The following is a 17921-nucleotide window of genomic DNA, read 5'->3' on the forward strand; positions in this document are numbered from 1 at the left end:
TTCATAATCAACCGATGTCATTAATCCAGTTCTAGCTCTTTAATTCCTAAATTAGGGTGAGAATTGTCCCAGAGACAACTCTGGCTTTTCCTCCAGCCTGATGTTCTCCTTTAAACACAGACTGATAAGTCCCTCTCCCTACTGTTTCCCAGTTCCTCACACATCTTAAAATTCCTGTGCTGATACCCCTCCTTAACTAGCAATTTCCCAGGGAGAACCCATTACCACTGGTGCGCTTTCTTGATTCAGTTGTTCAGGCACAATTCTGTGAGCTATTGTCCAGCAGGTACAGGGTGCCACTGCTGAGCATCCTCCAGCATCATCGCAGTAATGGGAGCAGAGAGCCCTCAGCGTGTTTCAAAACATTATTCATTTGGGCTGTAATTCATTGTAAGGACCCCTCCTCAGCAGGATATCAAAGGTCTATTCTTCCTTGCTATGTTGGCTCTAAGGAATTTACTTTTTACACTTTAACTGCAGATTTCATGGCTGTAGTCATAATGCAGTTGCCATTCAGTCCTTTTCTAAATCCATCTTTTCCAAAGGTGCGGTGCAGTCTCCTCTAACTCTGTTTATGTCAAGCATAGATTTTCAGTCTCATGCAAAATGTTTAAAAGCATTTCTAACATCATTTTAAAAATAGAAATCCAGCTTACAGTTGTGCTAGTAAGCATTTTTAAATTCTCCCACCTCTTCAACTGACTTTTTTTTGTTTAATAGCAGACATGGTATTAGCAGACATGGTATTAGGCTGCTGGCTTTGATAATTTTAACGACTAATTTTACAAGATAGCTATATAAATTTGAATACCATTTTGCTCCTCTGTTAAAATCTAGATGAAAGAATCAGTGTGGCAGCATCTATCCTTTTAACATGCATTATTGTATTGGCTGTGATTTTGCATAATAAAAATATTGCAAAACATGCGTAGGATTCACTTCGCAGAAGTTTTGGCAGGTGGAGCATCTCACTGATGTGGCAACAATTCTATACAAAATATGTGAAAAGGTCATTCCTGTTCAAACTTTCGTGTGTGTATTATTGGGAGGCAGTAGTCTGTCAGTGAAAAAAAAAAAAAAAGTTGGGGGTTTTTTTTCTGTCTTAAATAGCTGTAGAATTCATGTTTAAAAGGAAAAGAGGTGGTTTTTTTCTTCAGTAGGAGTTTTCCTTCCCTAATAAAATGCGAAAGTCTGATCATGTACTTAATGTGTCTTCCAAGAATCCCGACTACAATACCGGTTGAAAGAGAGAAGGATTAATATCATTTAAGGGAAAGAAGTGGAAAATCTTTAAGGTCATTTTTTTTTCCTGACAAAGAAACTTAAAAAGCATGACAGACAGGATCTTCAAAGGTTTTTAAGGTTCTGTCATCAGCTCCCAGTCAATAGGAGTTAGATACCCAAATTAAGAGTTTGGTTCAAGTCTTCAAAGGTATTTGGGTGCTTAACCTCCTCTTACCTTTCAGATCACTTCTAAGGATAAAATAGCAGTTCACCTGAAAAATTTTGGTGCAGTACTTTCATGTCCAGCACCTGAATTTTGTGGCACGCACTGATAAATGATAATGGTACTTCTGCAGTTTTGTAAGAAGATGTGTAGAGTTGATCCTGTTGACCAGATTGTTTTCCTTTGTAAAGCAAAATTTTGGCTTTAAATTTCAATACAGAAAAAAAACTCCAAAACACCAGAAGTAAACTTTAAAAGGTGAACTGATGAAATAGCATTAATGTTTGTGGAGGCTGAATATGGCAGTGAATTTGCAAAACTCCTGAGTCCGTATTCCATAAGTATGCAGAAGAAAGTGATTTCTTTGTAGCAGGTCATACCTGCACTGTCCTAGGCTTTGACTTTCCCAGTCCCTTCTTGCATATCTGCCTGTACAGGATAAGGCTTCTGCCAGATAACTGAAGTTACTATCAATGTAAAAAATTAAATACCATGTATAAATGTATTCAAAATATGTTGCCTAGCATAGATCTTCCATGCACTATTAATCTCCCTCAAAGTTTGCCAAGCCTCTATCTAAAGGGAGATTCCACTGGGAGCTATGTGGTGCAGTCAGGACTACCCCTGCCTTTATATTACTTTTTTAAGTATTTGTAAAAATCTTCTATGGTTCAAATGTACTTGAAGTATTCTGTCTGATAGCAGTGCCTCGGGCATACACAATGGAAGTGGCAGTGTCCTCTGTTAACATGGAATTGCTGTTTGTTTACAGTCTTGAGTCACTGAATCCTTCCTGTCAAGCAGAAAGTGCTCATTATAATGCAGCCACTTAACGTCTCCACCGCCTGCTCTTGCATGACATCAAAACATAAGCCGGAATATTATTGTCATATGCCTTAGAGTTCGTGAATGGGCCGCGGATCCCAAAGCCTCAGGCACTGAGTGGCATGTTTGGTCTTTTGGAGGAGCAATTCTGCCTCTAGTCCAGCATTTGCATCTCTAAGACAGTTGTCACAGCCGCTCCCCGTAATGTTGACTGTCATGTTTTTTAGTGCAAATGCACCTCATCTGAATAGCTAGGCAGTGGTTACTCTCCACATTTTATGGATTTTCATTTTGTTCTTTTATCAATCTAGAGGCTGTGCTGAGAGCCAGTTGCTTTGAGACTGGGAAGTGAATGGGGCAAAGCAGACACATTTGCTTTCCTGCCTTTATGTCCGACTTGGGGCCCTTCACCACTCGACAGAAAGAGCAGCCTTCTGTCAGCCAGCTCCCAGCACCAGGACTGGCCACAGGATTCTTGCTCCTGCCACTGTGGAGGGGCAGCTGCTGAGAAGGAGGAAATGAGTCTCAGCAGGCACAAATCTATTGCCTGTGTTTTTATTCTTTCCATTTCTTCCAAACGGAAAACAATCTGAGCAGTTTCTGAGGACAAGGGATATAAATCTGCCTGCTGCTATTTATAACGTGCTCGTCACTACAGTGTCTAAATGCTTAAAGTATACATTCACTGCCTAACCTGAGGTGGTCTTCCAGCCGCTTGGGTTGTCAGGAGCAGGCATGTCTCAGACCAGCAGCAGAGAGAAGCCGCAGGAGACATCCAGGTCTCATTCGTACCCCTGCTCATGGCTCCACAGGTTGGCTGTCAGGCACCAGGCCGTTGGGATGTTATGCAGTGGGAGGGTGGTAATGTGGACCTCCCTGCTTGACGTGGTGCTGAATGGTGACCCGGAGGAATGACTTGTATCAATATAATAAGCATCTGGTTTACTACCCAGTAATATTGAGAGGGAACACTTAATGCCCTGAGCCTCACAGGCAGCACTGTGTACTCTTCTTCTTTGAGTGGGTGGACAGCAGTGGATAAACTGTGTGGGTGTCTTTTGAACCAGGCCATAAAAAAGGCTCTGTCTGTTCTGGATGGATACTTTAACAAGCAAATATATTCCCTTTTGTTTGTAATAAGATACCCCTTTTCTGTCTGATCTCTTTCAAACGTGTTCCACTTTCACCCCATGTACCTATGTATTATTCTTTATTCCCATACTCTACATGGACATTCAAATAATTCTTAAACCACCGATTCATTGAAATACTTTTTAAACTGTTGTTAGTCATTTTTGTATTGACTGAATTTTTCATTGGTAATATTGTTGGCAGCAGTCCATGTCTGCTTGGCTGGAGGCCAGTTTAAGCTCAGCAGGATGAGCCCTATTGTTCAGCAGACTTGGATTTTGTTAAAGTCTCTAACAGAAATATGTGTCAGGAGATTTGCAGCTATAAATTGGATCATGTTGGTGAGGTTGGGAACTCGCTCAATACGAAATTGAACATTTCGCCATGCCTGTTGCTAAATATGTTTATGCATGTTTCCTCCATGGGTTTCCGAAAAAAAAAAAGAGGAAAAAAAAAGAAGAAAAAAAGCTGGACCTGTTGAGCTCTGTCTCTGCCTTACATAGCTGGTGTTTTCTTTGATGTTGAGTGGTTGAAAAATGCAGCAAGGCTTGGTTTTGTGCATTGCAATGTTAAAAGCAAGTCTGTTTCCCCTTTTTTCTCTGTGTGTTGCAGGCAGTCAGATGCCACCACAGCCTCCTGGCAGCCAGTCAGAATCCAGCTCGCACCCTGCCTTGAGCCAGTCACCAATGCCACAGGACCGAGGTTTGTTAGGTGTGGGGGCTTTTTTAGTTGGTGCCAAATGCAGCCTTCATTTAAGTCACACATTAGCAATGTGAGATTTCCTGGTATTTCTTTTCTTTTCCCAGGGAAAATAATGACAGTCCTCGTTGTAAAAGGCTCAGGGGGTTTCCTTCTCTGGGGAAAGAGCAATTGAATAGCAGGTTTTACCAAAATGTAATTGGAAACAAGGCTTTCTTAAAATACAGTGAATTCCCAGAGTACAAAGGCAGTTTGCTGTAAATACTTGTGTCGTGTCTTAGAGAATTCAACATTTGGTTGTCTATCTTAGAATTAAGGTATACAGAAATCGTGTTAGCTATGAGCACTGCAGTTTTGTTACTGTACTCAAAATTCTCATCTCTAATATCTTTACATGGGCACAATAGCTAGTCCTCTAGCCAGTTCTAGGATAAAAATATCTTTAAGTATAAAGGGAAATCAACTATTTAGGTCAAATGGTTCAAAGATTTGGAAATCTTGCAAGGGAAAACCTTGCAGGCAACAGTACTGTTCTAAAAAGGGTGTTTCCTAGCAAGTGCTTACAAAAATAAACAGAGCTGCTTTTTCTTTCTTAATGTTACTATTTATAAACTGTAAGCTCTTCTTCTTTTGCCTCCTCCCTCCCTAGCTTAGGGAAGATAGTTGTCATAGCTTTGTTGTGTGACCATACATACGATCAACTGCTGTAAACTGGGAGTTCTGTCCATGCAGTGGTTAACATGTGCCAGTGACAAGCTTGCAAAACAGACACATGATAACTGTGATAAACATGGAGTTATTTATGAAATGCCCCTCCTAAAATGTCTTGCTACCAGAAATACTCCAAGTAGCACCATATGGGGATACCATAAATACTGGAAGTTTTCTCACAGTGAAACAAGTTGAACTCACAGATTGACAAATTTCTGGGATAGCATCCAGGAGGAACTAAGAGGACTCACGAAGAAATGAGTCTTAATTTTTGCTGGTTTTCTGTGTTGGATGTCCCCTCCTCCAGGAATGCTGATTAATGAGAACATGAAACACAGAATTCCACACTCAATTTATTTGTTTTATTTCCTTTTCAATCATTCTTTGTACACAGTTAGTTGTTGGTGCAGGAACCTATTTTCCCCTCAGAAAATTTTTAGAGTAACATACATCTTTAGTGAAATCAAAATTGCCTCAGCACTTGATACAAATATATAATGCTTTGTGGGATAGAATGTCACAAGGCAGTGGGAATGGATCAGATTTGAGTCTTTGAACACCCAAGCATCTCAGAAAGAAGTGTACGTTTTCTGGCACAATTGGGGCTTCCTGGCACAAAATGTTACATTGCCCTGTAATAATTATTTCTGCAGTGTGTGTTCCTCACCTGGCTTTGGGGGACAAGTTAGGCAGGTTTGACAGAGCTGAAAGGGTTGAACCTCTCCATTGCTGCTGTAGAACAAAACTGGGGGTCACTGTGTGGTCAGGAGAGGAAGAGGGGTATTCAAAAGTAGAACAGAATAAGACAGCTGCCATAATTGGGAAGTAAAATTTACAGATTTAGTGTGGTTCTTCCTCTGTGCAGGGGGGTGTGTGTGAGAATTGTGGGTATGTTCTTAGAGAAAACGTGTTTGGGAATGTTGCAGTTTTTGCACTCTTCATATGCAAAATCTAGTGTAATATGCATGATCCATGTGACCCAGCTTGTACTGGAAGCCTATTTGTTTCATGCAGCAGATATGAAATATGTAACTAGCTAGGTCATATTGATTTTGCAGAACATGTTCCCCAAAGCTTCTCTAAAGTCTGTGCTATGCTTGCATAAACATGCATGCGTTCCCTTTTGTGCCCTGTCATTGATTAGAGGCTCCTTTGAAATGGAAAACTTCACCTTTTAAAAAGGCTGCTACATTAGTTGATTCCTTTGCTTGCTTGAACTGCTTTCCACTGAACTTGAAGAAAGGAAGAAGGGGGAATGATGGGGACTCAAAGGGAAGGTGCTTGTCACTTATTGATAAAAACCTGAGCAGAAAATGTTGCTGCTAAGGACACCTGATCCATAGGCATCTGTTACAGTAATTTAAACTCTTGGCTTACTGATACACTGTCTCCCCAAAAAGAAAAGGGAAAAAAAAAAAAAAAAAAAAAGGAAAAGAAAATTAAAACAAAAAAAAAGAGACCCTTCTTAGGATAAGGTAATGTTGTTTCGTTTAGCACTTTGTATAACAGTTCTTTCCTTGTTTAGAGAGAGAATTGAATGAACAAAAGACTACTTATGATTTCTGAAGCAGAATCCTCTGCTCTCCATATTGAAAAAAGTATTTATTTACCAGATATTGTGAAGCTTAATTGACAGGTGGAGTGTGAGCTGTAGCACTTTTGGATGCTAAACCACTACCTTGAACCATTAAGTTTACATGTATTTATTTTATTATGAGAGTGTTTGATTATATTTTACCATATTTTCCATGGTTACTCAGTACCCAGCTGGGATTTTCATGTTTGCCTGCTGAAGACTATACATCCCCCTGTCACACAGTGCAGCATGAAGCAAAAAGCCTGTTTGTACACGTACATTCTGCGTATGGGAGGAGGGGAGTGGTAACGTGTGTATATACAGTAATGGGAATTTCTTGGGGGACTGGATCTTTTGTGATCTGCAGCTTGCTTCTTATACAGCTTATTTCATATTTTCTGTAATGAGCATAAAAATGCTTACTTTTAAAAAAGAATTTGAAAATGTTTCATGTCCTGCTCAACCTGTAGGACATTTGGACCTGAGTCAGCATAGGTGGAGCATGCTATTCTAGCCATGTCTGTTCTCATCCCAGAATCGGTAACTGGCCACTGTTGTTTGAAGCCCAGTCAATGAAACTTCTTCAGTTCTACCAACACACACTGCCTACCTTGGCAATAAGAAATCTCATTTACTTTTATGTGCATAACCTATGTGTCAGCTTCTGTGAGCGGGTTACTTGAAGTATGCGCCTTAATGGACTGTTGGTGCCAGAATGCTTAAGGAGATGGCTAGGCTGTGCAGGGCTGGGGTCAGAAGCCTCCTGGAGAAGCAGGAGTGGCCATGGCTGCTCACCTGCATGTGTTTTCAACTGCTGGTGAATCCCAGCAATTACCGTTACTTGGAGATACCACATGAAAATGTAATCACAGCCAGTGAAGCTCATCGCTGAAACCCGCTATGCTCTGAAGGGGGAAAGGGTTGCATGTTTTGCAGTTTCTTTCTGATACAGCTACTCTAGACTTTTCTTTACTATGATCAGAAGTACGGGGTTCATTTTTTGTGTTTATTGAAGTCAAGGCTCTTTATAAACTTCAGTTACATCAGCCCCCAGGGGTCGGGCAGTGGTGATGCCACAGCTGTTAATAACCATCTGGCAAATAACTGAGGTAGAGTCACTTGACTATATTCAGCTGTATATACTTACTTCATCTGTTTGGGTTTTGAAGCCGCACTTTGAGGATGTGCTTAGTAGCCAGAACTGCTCAGTGGATTAGAAGTTACTTGTATTCATCAAACAGAAACCCAGCATATCCAAATTGACCCCTGAATGAGTTTCCTGAAACTGCAGCATGAAAAAGAATCCTTCCATCCTGGCCATTAGCTTATACTCCCACTCTTTTGGAACCTAACAGAGATGTCTGTCTGCATATCTGGATAGTCACCTATGCAGGTACTAGTAGGAGAATGTGTGTCACAATAATGTTGAAACAGGCATTTTTACCCCCACTGAGATGAATGGTTCCTTACCTAATTTTGAAAAAAAATGTAGAAAACTTAACTACTTCTAAGTAGTGCTTTTCATGCTTATGCAGTTGGATATGTACATGGCAGGTTTCAGTCTTATATTAAAATAGTGAATCGGGAGCTCCTGAAAACCATTGAATTTAATGGAAACAGTTAATGACTTTAGGTTATTACTCTAGCAAGCACTCTCATAATGGGGATACTTAAAGAAGCCTTATTTATTAGTGCAAATGTATATGGGTCAGAATTAATTTTTTAAAAATCTTTAATTGTTTTCCCCTTACAATTTTCACAGCGGTACGTAGTTAAATATTCATGATAATGCTGATGATATGCTAAAGGTCTGAAATAGATCTGGAGTCTCAAAATCAACACAGGTTATTTAACCCTTTTCATCTAATGCACCACTGGGGACTTGCTCAGTGAAATCTCAGAGCACTGGAATAATTAGAAGATAGTAATGAGGATTTAATTAGTCCTTGAGATATGCTGAAATAGGACCACTGAGAACTTTTCTGTTAGGACATGGGCTGCAAGCAGAATTGATGCCATTGCAGCTGCTATGATGTGCTGGAAAATTTATTCCATTGCTGGAGGCAGTTTTCATGGCAGCATTCTGTGCCTGTCAGATCTATGTGGAAAGTGCCCCGAGTAAGCACCTCCAAAATAGTTGAATAGTAGCCTTCCTCTTCTCCATCACTTCCTCCGAGTACCTTTTCTGTTTTCTTTTTTTATGTTATTCTTTGTGTTCTAGCTTTATTTCTTTTATAGTTGACATGATCCAGCTTTTGACGATTGTTGTACACTTGTATGCTCTATTAAAAACATAGACAGGGAGTTAGAAACTGCAGGCTTGTAGGAGTACAAACATTAAACTAAGCAAAATTTGGATCTTTTTGGTGCAACTGCTTGTAAGGTTTATCCTCAGATCTAGTTCTTATTTAGTAATATATCTTCACAGAAGTGATATTTATCAGTTGCTGCAATGTGATAAATTTAAATAGCTTTTTTGGCATCCAAGATGTTATCCAGCAAGAGGTAGTAACAGATGGGATGTGAGCAGGCATTTTGATGTTCTCTTTGTGCTTCCCCATAAACACTGAGTAGCAACTGAATTCCTGTAACTGCAATTTCCTAATTTACCCATTAGATTTCATATTGGTATTTTTCTCCCCTTTAACTTTTCTGGGCATGCTTATTTACACGCAGTCATCACATAAATCCCACTGTCATGTATTTTATTCTAACAAAATATAAATGTTTTTGCTTGCATGGAAGACACAGAATACCAATCGGGTGTTTTGCACCTACAATTCCGGATGAGATTTATGTCTTAATACTGACATATGATGGCAGAGATTCTTTTCCCTGAAATCTATTTTCTTCATAAGAAACCAGAAGGAAGAAAATAGATCAAAGAATTCTTATTGCAACAAAAAAGATACTGTAGTTTGCTTTTAGATCTTAAAAAGTCTTTTTTCCCTGAGAATACGTTTTTTGCTCTCATTTGGGGGTTTGGGATCTATTCAGAGCACTGAGGAGCTAGAGAATAAAACGATTCTTGTCATTAAAATTCTTCTTCTTGCCATGTTAACGATGACACCACTTAAGGTTAAATCAGACTTGGTAATAAGTTTACTTGATGTAGACTGAAGTGTTCAGACTCTTGAAGAAAGATGGCTGAGACATGCACTGAGTGCAAAGCCACAGGTATGTTTGAGTGCCTCTTCTGCACGTAGCATTCTCCAAGTGGGTCCGCGCGGAGGAGCTGAGCTCCAGGTGGTGCACAGGAACAATGTGTCAGGCCAGGAGGAAATCGTCATGCCCAGAAAACTGGGGTTAGAGGAACTGGGCCTTCAACAGCTAGAAAAGTGTATCATGTCAGGAGGAAAAGCAGGTTTTAGTTGGAACTGTCACACTAGCTCAGTAAAACATATCTTTTTCGTCACAAAGACATAACAAAATAGGACATGATAAATAGGACATGATGCATAAGAACATGCAGAGCTGCTCTGTATGTGAAAGCAGAGACATGCAGTAGAATTGTGCACTGAACTTCTTTGGTGACTCAAAAAGTTACTTTCTCAGTTTAGTGAGCACTAAATTTATCAAGTCTCTAGAAAGGATCAGGCCATCATTGCTTTTTACCACTTTGGTTTTGCTTGTAGAAGTGGAAGTGCACTGAAATGTAGTGTTGGTGTGATAAACAGGTTTTTTAAATGTTTACACACTCTACATTCTTCTTTGCTATAGTGCTTCCTTGCCCTGTACTATTCTTTGCTATTTCAACTGCAGTGGCACCCAAGACCGCCATCTTTCTACCTGTTTTTATTGTACTACATTATGTAGCAATGCACAGCAAAAAAGTTTGCAGTGTGTCTACTTTGGCTAGCAGTCAAAATGTTGGGGATAAATGGTTACTGGTTTTCACTTTGAGCTGTGGGAGTGAATAGTTTCGTGTCTGTCTCAAGCATTACAGGAAGACCTGCTTTTATTGCCCAGAAGTATTAGTAATGATGTTACTCTGCCAAACCAGGTTAATTCTTAAAGCGGTCAGTTGCCATTTCAGGGTGCTGGTTTCAGACTGTATTTAGATTTCAATCATATATCAGCCAGTCTCAGTGTTGGGTTGATCTGATTAGTTGTGGCCTACACTAAATATGCAGCAGTATTGAATATCTGCAAGAAGGAGGAAAGGGTATGATTTACATATGATAAGCCATGCTGGGAGAGAGCAAAACTGCAGAAGTAGGATTTGAAGTAAATAATAATATCTGGACAATCAAACCCAGAGTCAGGTCACCCAAGCAAATTTTGTGTACTAGCAGCTGGTCATTGCTTTCCTCTTCCTGATGTTAAATCTTGTTATACTTGGGGATGAATCTTTATTTCATTTTTTAAACTAAATTGGGGATTCTGGTTTTGAAATCAGGGAGGAGAATTGAGTTATTGTGAGAGAGTTTATATAGTTGCCAGCAGAGAGACTTCTCAATAGAAAAGTTTCCACTGACTTCATTAGGCAGCCATCAGATTCCCTGCCTCTGGGCTCAGGGAGCAAGAAAAGCCACAAGAAGTCACTGATAAAGAGCTTGAAAGTGACAGTTGATGTTGTTGTTACCAGGCTCAATGTAAAGTTACTGGATACAATCCCCACCCTTGGGACAGCTTCCCATCATGGTCTGTAAACTGGGAGCCATCAGTAGTCTGCCTGTTCAGCAGCACCATCATTTCCAGGATACTCTGCTCCCTTAGCACCTAAGTTAGCCTTTGTGAGAAGCTTCTCTAAAAATACAGAACTTCTAATATTATACCCTTTATGTCATTTGTAGTTAATATATAAGGCAGTGAACTGAAACCTATATAATGTATGTATTAATAGATAACACTGGATAGTTCCTTCTATCCCAGAGAATCCCAAAAGGCTGCAGAATAATCGCTCATCAGGGAACAGCTGCAAATCCAGGAAGGAAAAAATCAGTCAAATCATAAATGACGGTAAAATACGACTGAAAAAATATTGTTATTTATTCTATATGTGTGCAAGACAGGAAAGACACATTGTGTGTATTTTAGTCTTGTCCACAAAATCTGTATATATCTCATGGTATTCAATATATTTACTTCATGAAAAGGAAGATCTGAGTTGATCCATGGAACCTTTGAACAGGAGTCTCCAGGGAGGGTAAATTTTTCAAACCTGAAATTTAGACCATTAAGCCTGCAGGCCTTTCACATTACACATTGAAAAATGCTGTTCCTTCTTTGCTCTCCTCTGTGATTTTCCTAAATATGCATGTTATTAGGGAAACTTAGACAAATGTTGACTGTATAAAGCAGACGGACTCCTCAGTTGTTTAATGTTGCTGTTCAGATTCATTCCAGCAGCTCAAGATACCTACTGAAATTGAGGATTTGCTTTGGGGGCAGTCAGGAGGGTAGGGTGAGGAGCTTTTGTGCTTGCAAGTCACCATTACCCAGATTTTCCAAGCACGATAGTCAAAGCATCTTTTGTAAGTTATGTTACAGTAACGAATTGTATATAAGATGGTGGATGAGCAATGTTTTTTTGTTCTGTCTGTACACCTCCACAAATGCCTTTCTTTCTTTGCCCTCAGTGTAGCACTTAAAATTTACATCAGAAAGCATTATGCAAGGTTTACATTAGGAAAGGTTGGATATTTCTTCCCCAGCTACCATCTGGGTAATCTGTCTGATCCTTCCCCAGATTCTAATTTATCAATGATAGATTATATGAATTTCAAGGCTAGGCAGTAGCAGAGGGAGTTTTAGGGGTGGGAAGAATTTAAACATTATTGCATGCTATACATAGACCGGGTTTTGTAATATCAGAGAGAGAAGCAGAGGAGATTCAGCCAGTTAACCTAATAGCACAGCTGGTAAAACACTAGGGGGTCTGGGTTAAAACCTTAGCTAGGTCATTTGTTTCCATCTTCCCCAAAGCTATTCACATTGTGAAGAGAAGCAGTCAGACAAATAAACAGTGAGGAGACTGTAAGATATATATTAAAGCATAGTAAAAAAATACTTTTAAAGAAAAAATAAAACAATTTCAGCACTTTTTCTTAAAGCAGAACATTGATCCTTTTGTGGAAAGGCGAAATACTGTAGTGATCTTTGCAGAAAGCCTCAGTTTTGCTGTGGTGGTGTTTTCCGTAACTGCTGTTACACATAAGCAAAGAAACATCCTTTGTTGAATGGGTGTGAAGAAATATGGTGGCTGTTCTGCAGATGCCGACATGAAAATAAATCATCCAGGTACAAAAGGGAAACTGTGTCACGGGTACTCTGGCCCAGAGAACTTCAGATGTTTTTAGTAGCACCCTGATGGAGTTGGAGAAGATGACAGGGTTTTATGTGGGCTGAAAAAAGAGCCCACATAAGAAGTTAGATTTTTTCATGGTTAATGGGGAAACAATAGAGAACTTTCTCCTAAAAACTTTTTGGGGCTTTTTAAATAAAATAGATTGTGATTGGAGAAAGAAATGAGGATTTTAAAATTTTTCTGTTAGGTTTTGTAAGAATAAAAAACATTATCAAGGTTATTATCCCTCCTGTTAGAGGCAAAAGAATAAGCCTCTTAATTTTTCCTGTGTGAGTGGTCTTGCTACATTTGTTTATGCTCCTGTCCTTCAGTTGTCCAAGTTGCTTGTCAGCAGAAGTGTTCGCTTGGTGCCAGGTACATTAGCAATATCGTTGTGTTTTCGATACCTAAGTACTGCCCTTGTCATCCAACAGGTTCATGCCAGAGCCATCCGAAGACACTCTATTGGTGCAGTGCTGTAGCTTAGCCGTGCTAAATATGGATCAGATCTTGTTTGCCATCTGTTTATAAAGGTGTTTTATTTATTATTTCTTTTACCTGCCTGTTAATTGCACAGGAATGTTGAGAATTAGTATTTGTATCATCTAAATGAGGTTGACACTGCAAGCTGGTCTACGCATGCTCACCAACCCTGTAGAGTATATTACCAAGTTGAATGTTCCATATATGACAAACATAGTTTCATATGTGCTGTCACTAGTCCAGATGGGCATGTTTTAGTAAAGCTGTCTTCTGGAAAGTGAGAGTAGGAGCTGAGGTATCTTGAACGTAAAGAAATCTTGTGCCTGCTTGCTCTAGAGGCCAGTTTTCATATACCACCCATATGGTTTCACTTGGGTTGTATTCTGGTACTTCAGTCCAACCTTCCCCAGTTTCTTCACTGCTGTTACTTGTTTAGACTTGTATAAAATTTTTGTCTGGTTATATTTTTTCCAGTACCTAAATCTCTCACTGTGTCCTTCTTAATGTAGGTTTTTGGGTAGTACCTTACAGGAGTACCATGCCATTCTCTGCCAGTGACTGTAAGTAGCTTATGGCCTCATAATGCTGGCCTCTCAAAGTAATGGCACAACAGTATTTTCTTAGCTCCTGCATTCCATAAGCTACTCATTCCCAGGTTTGATGACACCATTTGAAGATGTTAGTTCTAGTACTATGAGCAGTTTCTGCAGACAATGTGGTCCTGATATCTCAGGGTCCTGGTACCCTGGTACCAGGGTCCTGGTATCTCAGGCTTATGCAAAAGTAACCAACTAGTTTGATGACCAGAACACTTCATTAATGTGTGAATCTTATTCTGTTGGATGTTTCCTTGCACTGTGCTGAGGTGCTGACTGTGGACATGTTCAGCTGGGTAAAAACCCACACATAGTTCACCAGTCCAAACACTTCCTGAGCTGTCCTTGACATTTGAGATGGGTGGGATAGTGAGAATTTCAGTCTAACTGTGATCTTCCTGAGCATCCTGCCATGCTAACAGGTTGCCAAATTTTATATTTTATATTCACTGCACAGAATGGTGGTTTTGTATGTTTAGCTGTCACTTCTTGTCTCAGTGTTGTTTACCCTTAGACCAGCTCCGTGGAGTCACCACTTTAGATCTATCTCAATTCTGTTGTATTCTCTGGTGAAAATCCTGAGATAGTGAATACAACCCAAATGGCTGTCTGCAGAAGGAAAGTCTGCCGAAAGCTGTCATGGGTGTGCAAACATTTGCTCTTTTTTCCCAAGAGTACTGACCCAGTGCCTTGCTAACGTACCAAACAGTGGAAATTTGTATGATTCTCCACACACACGTTTTTCCTTTGTAGGTAGTGGAAAATACCTTTTCTCACATATTTATCTTTTTAACTGAATTGTAAGTAGAGAATTTTACATTCTTTAATTATTTGATGATTAGTGAATGCATCCAATCTTTTTCTGCTCTTTTTATTCCATGATTTTCGGAGTAATAAACCCATCTAGCCCCTTCTTTAGCCTCTGCCCTTGAACAAGAAGAACTTCCTTATATACTCAGAATATACTCAGAAGAGTTCCTCAGTTGTTTTGGTCCCAAGCTCTGTCAGTAAGTATGCCTCTCTAGAAAGAGCGATAGCCTGATGTATTTTTTCTTATGTAAGTTCTTTTTTACAAAGTACCTTTGCAAGTTTTATCATTCCTCATTTTTTATTTATCAAATGTGTAATTTAATAATGATCTCCTATCACTGTAAACTCCAAAGTTTTCCTGAGCTTAAAATGAGTAAGTGTTCCATGTGTTTTCAGGTTTAATTCATTCATGAAAATCAATGCAGTACTCCTGGCTAAATCAAAAGACCTCTCACTGACCATGGGTTAAGAGGGTGCCAGTAGGCAGTTGCTGTCCGTCAGCTGATGTGCAATAACTTGTTACTTTGCAGTAATTTCCTTTGTGTTTGAGTTCTTGATTTCCTGGAAGGGTTTTGGGTTGGGTTTTTTTTTTTCATTCAAGCTAAGACTTTAAAATAGCAGAAGAATCCATCTGAGATTTTACAGCAACACCCAGCACATTCAGTGGGTGTCTTTCATAGTTAGTGCCAAGGAGATACAGCATTCAAGAAACAATTGATTTTGTATTGGGCAGTGTGCAAATGTAATTAAGACAACCTTAGTGCATAATTTCATGAAGCTTTAGTAATTTACTGTTGTTAGTCTGGTTTGTGTGCATATGCACATATGCATAAGGGGAAAAAGATGATTTTAAATGTTTTTACAAAGGCATCATAAATGGTATTACCTATATGATGTACATTACCAGATGTTAGTACCGTGCCAGACAACAGAAGCTTCGTATTTGTCTTTTCCTTTATCAAAGGAGCAGAAACTTCTATCATAAGCATTACCCATTTTATTTTTTTTTCTCTATATTTTGCTGAAAAGGAAGAAGAATAATATGCTGCTGCCTGACCAGTTTTAAACCTTGTATGGATTTTTATTTTAGTTACGATGTGCGAATTGTTAATAATATGCTACCGTTTCATTTAGAACTAAAAAAATTCAAAGATGGTGCTACAACGTTAAATTGGGTTGTAATAAAAACAACCATTCTTTAGGAACATAAATGTAGCATAAAAAGTAAGTAGAAAGGAAGAGAGTATTTCTGGCAGACTCACTTTATTCAGCTGCTCCTGAAATAGCTTAGTTTGCCAAAATCCACTCAAGTGTTTTTTCAGTAAGTAATCCCTTGTTGTGATGGAAAGTAAAGCATCATCTGTACCTCTTTTATCACTAATGCTAAAGCAAAGGAGTAGATTTGTTCACTGATGAGCATGTTGTTATTGCAATTTTTAATGTTTTAACTCACAGCGTGCTCTTAGCAGTTTATTTAAAAGACAAAACCACCACCTTGTCACAGAGGTTGACGTGTCAGATGCACTCTGTTGAATCACTCCATTGCTTTTACTGCAGGGCAGCCCTAATGTAATACTACTTCCCTTCTTTACAAAAGCAAACTTTATCTTAGATCTAATTTTCTGGAAAGAAAATTTATTTGGTTTTGTATCAGTTATAAATGAAGTTGAACGCTAGGGAAAATACGTGTAAATAAGGAAAAATGAATGTATGCCAGCTGCTCTCTTTCATTTCTAATATGATTTCTAGAATTGATGTTGTTTTCTGTTTATGATGCAAGAATGTTAACGTCTTGACCAGGAACCCTTTTTCTAAGACATCTGAGCGTTCTGCAAATATTTGAAACACTTCAAACTCATGCACTGATCTCTGAACATGCACTGGGCTCTCTCAGAGCTAGGAGGGGGATAGACTCCTCTGTTGTAACAGAATCAAGATCACAGTAGGGTCCTGATCTTACCTTCTCCTCCACGTAGCATCTGTAGCTGAAATGACTGCTCTCTGAGAGCTGTCTCACACCTTCTGGGATGATGAAACTTACGCCTCAAGTCAAAAGCTGTTAAGGAGTCTGTTCCTTTCTTGCTGTGTTAATCAACATCTCCCCAAACTAAGACCAGAATGTGAGTTTGAGTAGTATCACAAGTTACCTCTGCTGGTGAATTACTGGTGTCCCCACAACATAGGTTTGGCTGATGCCTTTGAGCACTCCCTGAGCTATAGCTCACATGGGTAAGGCAGCACAAGGGACTGTGCACAGAAGTCATGCAGATAGGACTACCAGGATTGAGTGGGAAGGTCTAGCTGGATGGACATGAATGTGCTACCTTTCTCTCCAAGCCCAGGAATGGTCCTGGCGTGTTTTATTTATGACTGTGCACATAGCCACACAGTCCATTCCACAGCATTAGAAAGGATTAGAAGTTTCCTGAAGAAGAGGTCATTTGAGCGGAAACGTTTATTTCACCTGTTACTCCAGTCCCTTCGGGAGCCCTTCTGACAGCAGCAGAGCTGGGTAAAACTGGTGTTCTCCTTGTTCTTCGTTAGATGTTAGTCCATGTTCTCCATTACATTCAACAACCAGCAGTCTCTCTTCATCACTACTAGAAATCACTGTACAAACGATAGCTTTTCAATGCGTTGTCCATTCTTGTGGTGTTAAGAAAAGTACTGCCTGTGGTAATAACTGGGCTGAATAACCTTTAGCACTATCACAGTGTTTGGAAAGTTTTCTTGCATAGGTTATAAGGCCCACGGTGAACAGAAAACCCTCACTTCTGTACTAGATACTATCTTTATAATAAAAAACTTGGTGTGACCAGTACAGAATTTTTCATTTAAATGGATCCCACGAGTGTGACACATATGGTGTGCGTGTGTCAGGGATGCGAACATTTATTTTATACAGATGCACAATTGTATTAGGCTCCTAAATTAGTTACAGCACTATCGGCAAAAGACACCAGCTTTGCAATAAGGTTTGTGTGCATAATGGAACCATTTTAGAAATCGAGGGGTCTGTTTCAAAATAAAGCTAAGTGAAGAAAGTCATACAAGCTTCCTTTGTGCAAGTGTGGAGTTTTGCAATCAGGACAGGCCAGTTTCCAAGCCACCATTTCACCCTCAGCTCTTTGCCATGGTGCATGCCAATGTGTGTGGCCCAGCTTCCTCCAGAGCCAGTGCCAGGCTCTGACTTTGCAGTTCAGGTGTGACCAAATCCCTTGTCTTGGGGCTTGCACAAAGAACAGGAAAACTGTCTATATATACTGTCGAACATTGCGGTTGGTAGTTTTAGCATGTTATGGTTGAGCTGATGATGGCACGAAAGAACTGGGCACAAGGGGGTGCAAGATCATC

General features: G+C 39.6%; 1 protein-coding gene across 2 annotated transcripts in view; it reads left to right on the plus strand.

Moving 5' to 3' along the window:
- The window catches only part of ARID1B (AT-rich interaction domain 1B), a gene marked incomplete at its 5' end in the record, with an annotated part of 335015 nt that overhangs the window by 243996 nt on the left and 73098 nt on the right, over nt 1-17921 (plus strand). For both annotated transcript variants that reach the window (XM_080616793.1, XM_080616794.1), the window contains one exon: nt 4016-4105. In XM_080616793.1, the coding sequence (XP_080472919.1) occupies nt 4016-4105 (90 nt within the window). The remainder of the gene's footprint in view (nt 1-4015; nt 4106-17921) is intronic.

This window comes from Psittacula echo (assembly GCF_963264785.1).
Source record: "Psittacula echo genome assembly, chromosome: 4".
Taxonomy (NCBI): domain Eukaryota; kingdom Metazoa; phylum Chordata; class Aves; order Psittaciformes; family Psittacidae; genus Psittacula; species Psittacula echo.